The sequence below is a fragment of the Callorhinus ursinus genome, unplaced genomic scaffold (genome assembly GCF_003265705.2).
Source record: "Callorhinus ursinus isolate GAN/ISIS: 27379988/994484 unplaced genomic scaffold, GSC_fseal_2.0 scaffold61, whole genome shotgun sequence".
NCBI lineage: Eukaryota > Metazoa > Chordata > Mammalia > Carnivora > Otariidae > Callorhinus > Callorhinus ursinus.
Window position 1 is genome coordinate 270,648 of NW_027397123.1, and position 13,942 is coordinate 284,589.

The following is a 13,942-nucleotide window of genomic DNA, read 5'->3' on the forward strand; positions in this document are numbered from 1 at the left end:
TGTCGCACACTCCCGTGGGGTCACAAGGAGTGTCATACACTCACAGGTCACACACAGCTTCACAATCACACAGTGTCACACACTTTTTTACACGCTCAAGCTTGTCACACCAGTCACACACTCACGTGTCACACATCCTGCACTGTTACACACTCATACATCATACAGTCACAAGAGGTCACAAATAGCTAACACCCACAGCCACACACTCAAATAGGGTCACAGTCACACATCCTTACATGACACGTGGGGTGTCCTACACTGTCACTGTCTAACAGTCACACACTCCCATAAAATACATCTCACACATGTCCCACACCATATCCCCCAGCTTCATGGATGCATACAGCATCACAGATGGACACAGTGTCATCCATCCACAGTGGCACCACAAGGTCACGAAAGAACAGCATCAATGCTTGCCACACGTGGTGTCACACGCAGTCCCCTACTGCAACATAGCGCTACACACAGGGGATGGCACATGGTGTCATCCACAATCTTGCTCTCCCTTGGGGTTACTCACACAGTCCCACAGAGTCACACGGGCACATATACACATACAGTGTCACACCCTCCCTCACTTTCTTCCCTCGTAGCTTCCAGAAGGCCTTGGGGTACAGTGTGAATCGCAGGTCAGCGTGAGGCACTAGGAGAGGGGGCGTGAGCCAAGAGAGGTCGGTGGGCGTGGCCCGCGTTTCTCCCCGCCCCCCTGCTAGAGCGCAGGGGCGGGGAAGCGGGTCCACCCACGCTCCTCCCAGTTGGCCATATAGGCCACGCCTCCCAGTCTAAGTGGCAGGCGGAGGGGGCGGTGCTGGGCGGCAGGCAGAGGCGTGCCGCCTACTGTCCCGCCCACCGCATTCTTCCTAGCTAGAGGCGTGGCCTGTTGGGCCCAGAGGCAGGCTGAGGCGTGGCCTTTCGTGCCTGCCCCGCCCCGTCCCTCCCACCGGAGAAGGACGGAGAGGGCGGCCCAGCAGCCAGCCAGTCGGTTCCCGCGCGTCGTGCAACTCCGTGGCCTCGCACCCCCACGACTCCGCAGAATGGCCGTCAAGAAGATTGCCATCTTCGGCGCCACGGGCAGGACCGGGCTCACCACCCTGGCGCAGGCGGTGCAAGCAGGCATGAGCTGGGGTGGGCGGGGGATGTCACGGGGTGCACATGCAGCACATTAGGAAGGGGCCTCCTGGGACCCGGGGGAGGCTGGTTGGGCCATCAGTGCTTTGGTTTGTGACCTAGGAGCAAAGCAGGTGGCGACGGGGTCAGAAGTGGGGGACGCTGTGAGGTCCAATTTTATGTGAGTCCAAGGACTAGGAATTGGTCCTGGGAGGCAAGGGGGACTCCAGTGACAGGTTGCTCTTATGAAATACATACAGTGCTCTTATGAAACGTTGTTACTGTAGTTGTGGTGGTGGTTAGCGCACGTAGCGAGGGCTTACTCAGCCAGGCAGCGGCTTGCCTCCCAGCACCTACAGCTCTTCATGTGCGGTAAGAACTAGTATCACCTCACTGGACAGAAGAGAAAACTGAGGCCCAGAAAGTGACTTGCCCAATATCAGACAGCTGAAAGTGGTGGTGCTGGGATTTGAACCCAGCCTGTGCTCTTAACTGCCGAAAGTCCACCGGCTCCTGGCCTGGGCGGCAAGGCTGGAAGTCGAGAAGGCTGGGGGGCCTGTTGCTGTGAGCACCTAATGGAAAGAGGATAGCGGAGACATAGGTGAAGGCTTGGGCGCTGGTCGTGGGAAAGTGGGTGAGAGCTGGAAATTCGCAATTGCCTCAAGAAAGGGGTAAGCATCCCGCATCCTCCCTGTTTCCACCATCTAGACTTCACCAACCCCTAGCGGGGCCTGGGACTTCCAGATATAGGACCCCACCCTTGCTGGCCTCAGTGCCTCTGACGATATTGACTATCTGGGTGCCCCATAGGGGTGGAGGCTGCTAGGATTCCACTCTCTGATACCCTGTAGCCCAGCCCACCCTCTGCAGACTCTGCCTGACAATTCCTCATCAGGCCCACTGCTCACCCCTTCTCCAAGAAGACCTAGTGAGGATCTTGATTTGTGGGGTGGGGGGGGGAAGAAATTTGCGGATAAGCATTTCTGGGGGAGGAAGGAAGAGGGAGAAGTTGAGAGGTGCTGAGTCACCATGAGGATCTGGATTCCCATGTGACTACCTTACCCTTAATCCTGAATTCCACTGAACTGGGCTTGTCCACCCTGCTGGTCACAGTTGGGACTGCACCCCAGGGAATTGAGAGCTGAGGCCTAGGGGAGGCTCTGCCTTCTCCAGAGCCACAGTGAGCCCCTGAGCCTCACTCTCCCCATCAGAAAAAGAAGAGCTTGATTGAGCTGGGATTTTATTTACCTCGGTGATTCTATAGGCTGGTGCCGGCCTGCCCACATTCACATCCCAGCTCTGCCACTTACCACCAACATGGTCAAATGCCTTGTCATCAGTGTGCCTAGATAGCTGCAAAGTGGGAATAAAACTAGTAGCGCTTGCTCTGGGGTGCTTGCAATGATTAAATGAGATAATATATGGAAAATGTGCAGAACTGTGTCCGGTATATAGTTGGTGCTCAGTAGGCCTTCTCTAGGCTAAGCGAACTCAGCCGTGTGATCCTGGCTTAGTTGTCTAAAATTGCCTCAATTTCTCCATCTTCAAAATGGGCATGGTTGTTGCAATCTGGTGCTTTTCCAACTGTGGGTGATAGTGAGTTTTGAAATATACTTAATTGGTCATAAAGGTGTAAGAGTGTATCGCATATTGAATATTGGTTTTATGAACCTTCTTTCAGTTATATATGCGCGGATTTGTATATATCCTGGGTTAGGCTTTGAAATCCATTTTGTACTGAGGGTTAAGATCAAAAAAGCTTAAAAAGGGCATGATCTCTGCAACTTACTCTCAAATAGGAAAAAAATTATATATGTATAAATGTATTTATATACACACATCTATAATTATGTATGTTATACGTTATATATACACACACAGAAAGATAAAGCAAAAGCAAGCATGAGAATTGCGGTCTTGCAACTTTCCTAGATGTCTGAATTTTTTTCAAAATAAAAAATTAAGAGAAAAATATAAAGTAAGGAATTTGTAAAAAAAAAAAAAAAACAAACACAGAAGAAGTTTGGAAGTACCTTCCAAATGCTCTTTTTTCCAAAGGTAAAAATCTGTGAGTTCTAAAACACTACTGTTTGGTATGGTAGCCTACTAGTCACATGTGGCTATTGAAATTTACATTTAAATGTGGGTTGTGTTAAAAAAATTTTTTTGGAAAAAAAATACCATTCGTCTGTAGAAAGAACTTAGCACAGCACTTGGCCTATAAGAGGTTCTCAATATATGTCACTAATCAGCAAAAATAGAACACTAATGGGCACCCTTGTACTGAGCCTGTGTCGAAGCTCTCACTCTCCAGGAGGACATGTTTCTCCCCTGGAATACCCAGAATTTACTAGGGTCCGTTTTAACCATTGGTAGTTAACCAATGCCCACATTGGCACCCTGGAAGCCCCCGCTGCTCCATGATGTGTGAGAGTACAACACAGGTTTTGGGTCATTCCCTTAAGAAAGGTGGTCACACAGGATGGGGACACTGGGATTTACCGTTTTCACGCTAGAGAGGAGACTGGGGTCCAATTAGGGAAGGTGTTTCCTGTGGTTCCTCAGCCAGTAAGTGGCACAGCTGGCAGCCAGGTCCATGGAGCAGTAAAGCCTGCGCTTTTGTGTTTATAAAACACCAGGGAGACGGTGGCGAATATGACAATGTCCCCAGACCTGCAGGGCCACTGATATATTCCAGGGCAGTGTAAGTAGGACCGTGACAGAGGACACCCAAGTACCTGGGGGCCCGGGGAAAGGATAAAGGGTGCTCCTGGCAGAGGGTGCAGCACGTGCAAAGGCCAGGGGGCAGGAAATGACATGATGCATTTGATGAACTGAAAGAGGTGCAATGGGTGAAGAGGGTAGTGGTTCCAGCACAGTCTGGAGAGGTGGAGAGGCCAGACCCCAAAGGACTGGAAGGCTGTCATGAGAAGCATAGACTTCATCTCAGGGCACTGGTGGGAGGGTTATGAACAGGAGGGCACTCCAATATAACTGTGGAAAGCTCTGTCTGGCTGCCACATGAATATGGATGGGAGGGGCTGAGACAGGGGCCAGGAGCCCAGGGAGGCCTAAAGCAGGACAGGAAATAACAGTCTTTTTTTTTTTTTTTTTTTAAGATTTTATCTATTTCTTTGACAGAGAGGGAGAGAGAGAGTGCAAACAGGGGAGCAGCAGAGGGAGAGGGAGAAGCAGGCTCCCCACTGAGCAGGGAGCCCGATGTGGGGCTCGATCCCAGCATCCTGGGATCATGACCTGAGCTGAAGGTAGACCCTTAACTAACTGAGCCACCCAGGCCCCCAGGAAATAACATTCTGAGACGATTAAAAAGAGTAGTAACAGCCAGCACCCATATATGATTCATTCCTGTGCCAGGCACTCCCCCAAACTTTTCATTTGTTTGTCTTAGTTTCCTACTTTTTATAACAGCTTTGTTTTGTTAAGATTTCATTCACATCCCATATAAGTCACCCACTTAAAGTACACAGCTTAGTGCTTTTTGGCCTAATCATAGAGTTGTGCAGACATTATCCCAATTAATTTAGAACATTTTCATCATCCCCAAAAGAAATCCCTAGGAGTCATCCCCTCCCCATTTCTGTTCTCAACCCCTCCCCCAGGGGGCAAATACTCCTCTACTTTCTGTTTGTACGGATTTGCCTGTTCTGGCCATTTCACATAAATGGAATCCTACACTATATGGTTCCTTGTGCCTGGTTTCTTTCACTTAGCAAAGAACATTTTTTCAAGGTGTATCGGTGTTGTAGCATGTATCAATATGTCCTTTTTTTCTATTGCTGGGTACTGTTATGTACATTGTATGGATAGACCACATTTTATTTATCCATGAGGTTGAGGGACATTGGATCGTTTCCATTTGGGGCTATTATGAATAATGCCCCTGTGGACTTCCATGTACAAGTTTTTGTGTGAACATGTGTTTTCATTTCTCTTGGTCACATACCTAGGAGTGGAAAGTTTGAGTCATATGAAAACTCCATGTTTATCCTTTTGAGGAACTACCAGACTGTTTTCCAAAGCAGCTTCATCATTCAACACACCCATCAGTAGTATATGAGGGTTTCAATTTCTCCACATGTGCGCCAACATTTAATGTCTGTCTTTTTTATCACCCATTCTAGTGGGTGTCAAGTTGTACCTCATGGTGGTTTTGATTTGCATTTCCCTGTTGACGAGTGATGTTGAGTATCCTTTTGCATATCTATTGGCCATTTGTGTATCTTCCTTGGAGAAGTCTCTATTCAGATTTTTTGCCCAATTTTTAATTGGGTTATTTATCTTTTTATTTCTGAGTTGTAGGCGTTCTTTATATATTCTGAATACAAGTCCCTTATCGGATGTATGACTTAACAAAAGTTTCCTCCCATTCTATGGATTATCTTTTCACTTACTTGATGGTGTCTTTTTTTTTTTTTAAGGATTCCATTTATTTGACAGAGAGAGACACAGCGAGAGCAGGAACACAAGCAGGGGGAGTGGGAGAGGGAGAAGCAGGCTTCCCACCGAGCAGGGAGCCCGATGGGGGCTCGATCCCAGGACCCTGGGATCACGACCTGAGCCGAAGGCAGACGCTTAACGACTGAGCCACCCAGGCGCCCCTTAATGGTGTCCTTGAAGCACACAAGTTTTTAATTTTGATGATGTCAGTGTGTTTATGTTTTCTTTTGTTGCTTGTGTTTTTATGTCATAGCTAGGAAACTATTGCCTAATCCAAAGTCACAAAGATTTATACCTATGTTTTTTTCTAAGATGTTTTATGGTTTTAGCTCTTACATTTAGGTCTTTGATCATTTTTGAGTTAATTTTCATATATGGTGTGGGATAGGAATCCAACTTCATTCTTTTTACAGATGGATATCCACTTGCCCCAGAACCATTTGTTGAAAAGACTTTTCTTTCCCCCTTGAATTGTCCTGGCACACTTGCCAAAAATCAACTGACCGCATTAAACCTTTAGATACATTATTTAAATCTACATTTAAATCTGTATTCGAAATAACGAATGGCATCATTCGTTAAGCACTACCTTAGCAGCCAACTGCACAAGATATTCCAGGCTCATCTTGTCCTTCTCTGCCCCAGGCTGGCAATCAGCCCTTTCTCGAAGGCGCTCGGGGTCACTTATCCCAAGAATGATACTTAGAGGCTGTCTCAGTCAGCTCGGGTCGCTATAACAAAATACCATAGACTGGTGGCTTAAACAACGGATGCTTATTTCTCATAGTTCTAGAGACTGAGAAGTCCAGGATAAGGTATCAGTAGATTTGGCCTCTGGTGAGGACCCTCTTCTTGGATTGCAGACAGCGGACTTCTTGCTGTGCCCTCACCTGGTGGAGAGAGAGCTCTGGTCTCTTTCTCTTCTTCTTCTTTTTTTTAAATTTTATTTTATTTATTTATTTGAGATAGAGGGGGTAGCAGGGGAGGGGCAGAGGGAGAGGGAGAGAGAAAGTCTCAAGTCAACTCCATGCTGAGCGCAGAGCCCGACTTGGGGCTCGATGCCACGACCCTGAGATCATGACCTGAGCCAAAATCAAGAGTCAGATGCTTAACTGACCAAGCCAACTAGGTGCCCCTCTTCCTCTTCTTGTAAGGACACTAACCCCATCATGGGGCCCCCACCTTCATGACTCATCAAAACCTAATTACCTCCCAAAGGCCCCATCTCCAAATACCATCACGTTGGAGGTTAGGGCTTTAGCATATGAATTTGATGGGGGGCGGTGATAAACATTTAGTCCATAACAGAGATCACAATTAATAATTTTTTATATCATCATTTGCATACACCCAAACATTAACATCCTTTGCCAGTGTTTAGAACAAAGGAAGAAATGTGTTGGTTGTGAAACTTAAACTGGATGTGTATGTGTGGGGACACAGACTCATTCAAAATTCTCTGGGAGGGGACATACCAAGATGATGTTCAAAATCTTTAATGACCACTTAGACCGGGCCCAGCCCTTCAGAAGTAAGCCTCGGGGACCAGTCCCAGCACTGGGCAACCTTTGGGCAACTCATGTTTTCCTCTGTACCTCAGTTTCCTCCAGGAGCATGGATGGGGGGCATAGGCCAGTGTGATGCCAGGCTTTAACCCTTTAGTTGCTGGAGAGTGGAGAAGTCTGGGGAGTACGGGGCGGGGAGGCCATTGGAGGCAGGTTGTTTATAAACTGGAATGAAGGTATTGCCCCACCGCAGGGGACCTGGGGGGTGGATTTGGGGGTTCGTGGCACCCTCTAGGACCCAGCCCCTGGAGCCTGGGGGTGCCAGCCCGCAAGCCCACTGACCTGCCTCTCTGCTTTCTTTGCCCACAGGTTATGAGGTGACAGTGCTGGTGCGGGACGCCTCCAGGCTGCCCCCAGAGGGGCCCAAGCCGGCCCACGTGGTAGTGGGTGACGTTCTGCATGCGGCCGATGTAGACAAGACCGTGGCTGGGCAGGATGCCGTCATCGTGCTGCTGGGCACCCGCAATGACCTCAGTACTGAGCCCCCCCTCTGCCCACGGCCCACCCCTGGGCCTCGGCCCCCAGCGCCACCCCCGCCCCCAGCCCCACCCCTGCCACCCCAGCCACCACCGCCGCCTGCTAGTGACAGCCACTCTCTGTCCCCTCTAAGGTCCTACCACAGTTATGTCCGAGGGTGCCCGGAACATTGTGGCGGCCATGAAGGCCCATGGCGTGGACAAGGTCGTGGCCTGCACCTCGGGTGGGTGGTGGGGTCATAGGGATGGGGCTGAAGGGTGGAGGGTAGGTACTGGACAGGCAGCCAAGGGGCTTCTGCAAGGTGGCATTGGAGCCATCCCAAGTTCCTGTGCATTTATTGAGCACTAACGGTATGCATGAACCTTGCTGGGTGATGCTGGGGACGCAGTGGTGACCAGTACAGCCCTGGGCTCTGTACTCACGGGTCTCGTACATGGGAGGGAAGTGGTGAATAGACCCATCATTGCACAGGGATAGGCCAGAGTAGTCGGGGCCAAGATGGAGGGACACAGAGGGATCAGGGCCAGAACAGGAGAAGCCCCGAGGTGGCACCTGACCCAGCCTGAGAGAGGGACAGGGAGAGCCTCCTGCAGGAAAGGACAGCGCCAGGCATACACAGACCGGGTCTCTACCCTCACAGAGCTCCCCATTTTCGAGGAGAGCCACATTAAATAACTGGTTGCCTCGAATAATCCAAAACACAGGGTACAGTGTTCATAACCGGAACCGTTAATGCAAACAGCATTTACTGAGCACTTAACCGTCTGCTAGGCACCATCTGAGTGCCTTAGGATGAATGCCACTTAATCCTCACCAAATTCTGAGTATTTATGCTGAGAGCAGCACATAGTAGGTGCTCAGCTAATAGTAGCTGTTCTTATGCAAGGCGATGGAGGCACAGGGAGGCCCACCAGCTGACCTGAGTTCACACAGCTCATGGCTGGTTTCCACCGCCTCCATGCCTTGCCTCTGGGTTCCATCCTCCCCAGGAAGGGAAGGGACCTGAGGGAGGGCAGAGGGATCAGCAGTTGCGCAGGCTCTGAGGTGGGAGCGTGGCTGGAGCAGTGTGTGTGAAAGGGAGAGTGTTGAGCGCCGCGGTCAGGGGGCTGATGGCGCCAGAGGCGGTGGGGCCTCGTGGGCTCTGATGGGGACTCTGCTTTCACCCCGAGTGATACGGAGCTGCAGATGAGCTCTGACCCTCTGGGGTCAGAGGCCCCATCTGGCTGCGTGTGGGGACAGAGATGGGCAGACCAGAGAGGAGGCTGCTCCCACGGGCCAGGTAGGAGGTAACTGGACAGGAGCAGGTGGGGAGAGAAGTGGTCAGCCCTTGTGTGGCCGTCAGAAAGACAGGAGGCTGGGACAGCTAGAAGGCTGTGGAGGGCCCCTGTAGGGTTTTCTCCTGGCATAAGGCCAGCAGGCTGTGTGGCCTGGCCAGTCTGTCCTCAAGCTTTCGCTCACTGTGCCCTGTGTCCTCCCCCCAGCCTTCCTTCTGTGGGACCCGACCAAGGTGCCCCCACGACTGCAGGATGTGACCAATGACCACATCCGGATGCACAAGGTGCTGCAGGAATCGGGCCTGAAGTACGTGGCCGTGATGCCACCACACATAGGTGAGTGGGGCTGGGACCTGGCGGCAGGGTCGCCACCAGCCTGCGCCCTCCTATCTGCTGGGGAGATCTGCCAGGCCTTCCCCGGCCAGTATAAAATTGCAGACCTTCCCCTTATACTTTCTGTTCCCTCTCTTGCTTGATTTTATCTGCTTTCTAACACCCTTGCGGCTATCTCTGTTGAACCAACCACCCCAAATTTAGAAATGTAAAACAACCACCATTATTATTATTATTATTATTATTAGTGAGTTCCTGGGCCTAGCCCATATTCAAGGGAAGGGGACTTACCTTTCACCACACAGAGCATATCATTCCTTTCTTTTTTTTTTTTTAACAATTTTATTTATTTATTTGACACAGAGAGAGAGACAGCGAGAGAGGGAACACAAGCAGGGGGAGTAGGAGAGGGAGAAGTAGGTTTCCCGCCGATCAGGGAGCCCGATGCGGGGCTCGATCCCAGGACCCTGGGATCATGACCTGAGCCACAGGCAGCCACTTAACCAACTGAGCCACCCAGGCGCCCCGATTCCTTTATTTAGTGTGGGTTTCTATCACTAGAATGTCAACTCCTTGAAGGTATGGATTTTGTCGTGTTTTGATCACAGCTGTGTTCCCAGCACCCAGAACAGGGCTGAGCATGTAGTAGATGCTCAGTAAATATGAGCTAATGTTGGATGAACTAATCCAGGGGAACCACACTTCCCAGTGGCGTTGTGGAGAGGATCAGTAAACTACACCTACGTCCTCTTCTCCCAGGTCTAGAATTCTCCTTGAGAGACACACAGAGACAGACACAGGGAGACATTCATTCATTGATTCAACAAACGTCTCTCGCATACGGAGTGTGTGCCCTTATAGAGCCTGGTGACACAGTCTGCTCTCATGAGGCTCACATTTCTGGCAGGGAGACGAGGAAGCTGGATGCTCTTCCTGTTAGGTATGGTGCAGGGAATGGAGAAACTGTAAAGCACAGAGAAGGGAGTAACGGGGAGCCATTCATGGAGCATAGACTCCCTAAAGAGATGGCTTCGCGCAAGGAGGAAAGGAGGCAGATGAATGTCCATGGAAGAAAGGACTGGAATGAGGGGGAACAGCGGTGCAGAAGCCCAAAGGCCCAAAGGCCAGGCACTTGTATCTCCTTCATGTCTGCCTGCTCACTGAAAGAGCAGTTTGTTTTGTTTTTTTAAGATTTTATTTATTTGTTTGAGAGGGGAGAGAGAGAGAGAGAGAGAAGGAACATGAGCGGGGGCGTCGGGGTGGGGAACAGAGAGGGAGAAGCAGACTCCCCGCTGAGCAGGACACCAGACGCGGGGCTCGATCCCAGGACCCCCAGATCATGACCTGAGCTGAAGGCAGGTACTTAACCCACTGAGCCACTCAGTCACCCCCTGCTTTGAGCAGTTCTACTTTGCCCTCTGCCTCCTGGGGCCCCTGACAGGAGGAGGCCTGCACACTTTCTAGAGGGTCAAATAAGGTTCAGTGTTTGGGTTCAGTTTAGGGCCCTATTGGGACCAGAATCCTAAGCTTTGAGTCGGTGGCAGTGAGGCTGTGGGGGTGGAGCTGGGTGAAAATCCCAGCCCTGGCACCGTGGGGACCTCAGGCCCGTGGCCTCTGAACCTTGGTTTTGTCATCTCTGAACAGAGCACATATTACAGAACATCTGTACATATCTTGACCCCCGGGGTTTGAAGTGCAGCCCAGAGACATCATGCCTAAAAATTATTTAACACAAAGTACCTTTCTAAAAAAAAAAAAAAAAAAAAAAGGTGGGCAGGGGGGCCTGGGTGGCTCAGTGAAGCATCTGGGCCTTCAGCTCAGGTCATGATCCCAGGGTCCCGGGATTGAGCCCTGTGTCGGGCTCCCTGCTCAGTGGAGAGTCTGTTTCTCTCTCTCCCTCTGCCCCTCTCTCTGCTCATGCTCTCTCTCTCTCAAATAAGTAAATAAAATCTAAAAAAAAAAAAATCAAAAAACACAGAGTACCTTTCTTCAGTTTCTTTTTCTTTTTTTGGTAGTATGTGTGTAAAAATTTTGAAACCTCCAGAAAAGTTGAAGAAATTAAAGCTTTGTGAATATCCATAAACCCTTCATCTGGATTCAATTAACATTTTGCCGTTTGCTTTATCTTTCATGCATACCTCTGATGTGTATATATGAATACATGTGTATATATATATTTTATAGCGTGTGTGTATATATATATTTATTTTTTATTGTTACGTTAGTCACCATACAGTACATCATTAGTTTGTGATGTAGTGTTCCATGATTCATTGCTTGCGTATAGTAACCAGTGTTCCATGCAGTACGTGCCCTCCTTAATACCCATCCCCCACCCCCCTCCCCTCTAAAACCTTGTTTGTTTCTCAGAGTCCATAGTCTCTCGTGGTTCATCTCCCCCTCTATTTCCCCCGCTTCAGTTTTCCCTTCCTTCTCCTAATGTCCTCCACGCTATTCCTCATGTTCCACAAATAAGTGAAACCAGATGATAATTGACTTTCTCTGCTTGACTTATTTCACTTTGTGTGTGTGTGTGTGTATATATATATTTTTTTTAATTTTTTTTCTGGCTGAACCATTTGAAAGTAAGGTGCAGACATCATCACACTCCACTCCTAGAACCTTGATAGGTGTCTCCCAAGAAGAAAAATCTTTGGGAATGGCCCAGTGTACCATTAATGCACCAAGGGAATGGATGTTAACTCGATCACATCATTTAGTGTCTATTCCATATTCAATATTCAAATTTCTTCAATTGTCAAGAAATAGTGGGGTGCCTGCCTGGCTCAGTTGGAAGAGCTGCAACTCTTGATCTCAGGGCTGTGGGTTCAAGCCCCACACTGGGTTACTTAAAAATAAAATCCTTAAAAATATATATATATATTTTTTTCAATGTCCCCTCCCTACAAAATCAGGATCTGACCAAGGATCATGGGCTGTGTTTAGTTGCTATGTCACCTTGAATCTGGAACAATCCTCCATCTCTCTTCTTTAAAATGTCTCATAAAATTAACCAAACCAGGTGTCTTTCTGAATATCTCATGTCTCACGTTCTGGATTTCTCTGCTTGTTTTCTCTCAGGCCCAGATGAAACATTGTTGGCAGGAATGTCACTTGGGTGAGGGGTGTATGTTTCTTACTGCACACTATTCCAGGTTGCCCCTGTACCGGTCGGCTGCATTCGATCCCTCAGTTAAGTTGATCCCTGTCAGAGATTTTTAATTATCATAATGCAGCCAATAGGTGCCCTCCTAATGGCCAAGTTATGCCTCCAGACGGAAGGACCCAGAGCAAATATAGCCTTTGCCACTGGGAAGTCACCCTTTGCAACCCTGGGAAGTGACTTTCTTGCAGATTCAGTTTGCCCATGGGTAACATTGAGTTATTTAATCATTCCTAGCCTAGTCCCTGCTTTATTTCTCTCCCTATAACATATTGTCTCTTTTACTCTCTTATTTGTTGCCTTCTCCCAGGGAACGTCTGCTTGCAAAGGGCAGGGGGTTCTTGGCTGTTTTGTCCCTTGTTGGGTGCCCAGCACCTGACACCTAATAGGCCATCAGTAAGGATTTGTCGAATGAATGAAGTAAGGGGTATAGATTGACATCCTTTGCATTTGTAAGGGTTTCATACATCATTGATTCTTATACCCTCTGGGCTGGGTACACTGTAAGCACCCTGGAGTGGTCACATGCTGTGGGAAGGGGAAAGGACATGGGCTTCACCCATCCCGTGTCCTTACCTTGCAGGAGACCAGCCGCTGACAGGGGCCTACACAGTGACCCTGGATGGACGAGGGCCCTCCAGGGTCATCTCCAAACATGACCTGGGCCACTTCATGCTGAGCTGCCTTACCACCGATAAGTACGATGGCCACAACACCTACCCCTCCCACCAGTACGACTAGAGACTAGGGCTCTGATCCTGTCCGGGAGGACAGCATTCTGGGAAATGGAGAACAGAGGAAAGGAGTAAATAAATCTTGAGCCAAGAGCTTCAAATTATTCTAGAAGACCCAACTCTGTGACTTCCTCTGTCTGGCTTTGTCTGGGTGGTTCAGGGTCTCTCTCTGCCTCTGTGGAAGGTTTTCATTCATGTCCTTGTCTGGCCCTGTGCTAGAGACCAGGTGAGGACTGTGAGGACTATAAGGGGTGACCTTGGCTTCGCAGATCTCACAGTCCAACGAGGAAGACACCCCGGCCCGTGAGAGTGACAACGCAGAGTGACTGTAGCTCTGAAGGAAGAAGCCCAGAGGGCTGACAGAACGACCTGACCCAGCTTGGGGAGCAAACAAGTCGGAGGGGAGAAGTGATCAGCCCCAAGAGGCTGTTACATGGAAGCTAAACTGTGCAGAATCATTGTAAAAAGCTTGAGCTTTATTCTGAGGTTCTGTGCACGGAGCGGAGCAGGAGAGACGCGGGGAGGGGGCACAGTCAGGTTTGTATTTTATGAAGCTGCCCTTGGCTGCTGGGTGAATGTGGATCAAAGTCCTGCAAGAGCAGGCCCTGGAGCCCCAGGGTACCAAGACAGAGGCCTTAAGCGGGGCAAGAGAGTGGGTGTGAGCGGAGTGGACAGTCCATGATGGGGGGGGCGGGCAGCGGGAGAGGCATCCAGGAAGAAGCACAGAGCTAGAACCTGGAGATGGGGTTATGGTGGGGCCAGTCTGAGATGGGGGCCCTGGAAGAGGGGCAGGTTCGGGAGGGGGAAGGGGGAAGAATGGTCCCT

General features: G+C 49.6%; 1 protein-coding gene across 2 annotated transcripts; it reads left to right on the forward strand.

The window, feature by feature from the left end:
* The first annotated feature begins 954 nt into the window (after positions 1-954).
* On the forward strand, positions 955-13,229 carry BLVRB (biliverdin reductase B). Of its 2 annotated transcripts, XM_025854380.2 has the most exons (5): positions 958-1,119; positions 7,446-7,610; positions 7,747-7,836; positions 9,095-9,223; positions 12,967-13,229. In XM_025854380.2, exons 1-5 carry the CDS (start codon positions 1,041-1,043, stop codon positions 13,122-13,124), a joined length of 621 nt encoding a protein of 206 aa, XP_025710165.1. In that variant the 5' UTR covers positions 958-1,040; the 3' UTR covers positions 13,125-13,229. The 2 variants fall into 2 exon arrangements, with proteins under 2 accessions (XP_025710166.1, XP_025710165.1); XM_025854381.2 differs by lacking the exon at positions 7,747-7,836 and having other exon boundaries at positions 955-1,119.
* Positions 13,230-13,942: the final 713 nt, after the last annotated feature.

Excerpts from the sequence above, each read along its gene's own strand:
- BLVRB (XM_025854380.2), top strand. The coding sequence starts at position 1,041 with ATGGCCGTCAAGAAGATTGCCATCTTCGGCGCCACGGGCAGGACCGGG. Across the intron at positions 1,120-7,445 it reads GGCGCAGGCGGTGCAAGCAG|GTTATGAGGTGACAGTGCTG; the intron begins GCATGAGCTGGG and ends CTTTGCCCACAG. Across the intron at positions 9,224-12,966 it reads CGTGATGCCACCACACATAG|GAGACCAGCCGCTGACAGGG; the intron begins GTGAGTGGGGCT and ends CTTACCTTGCAG.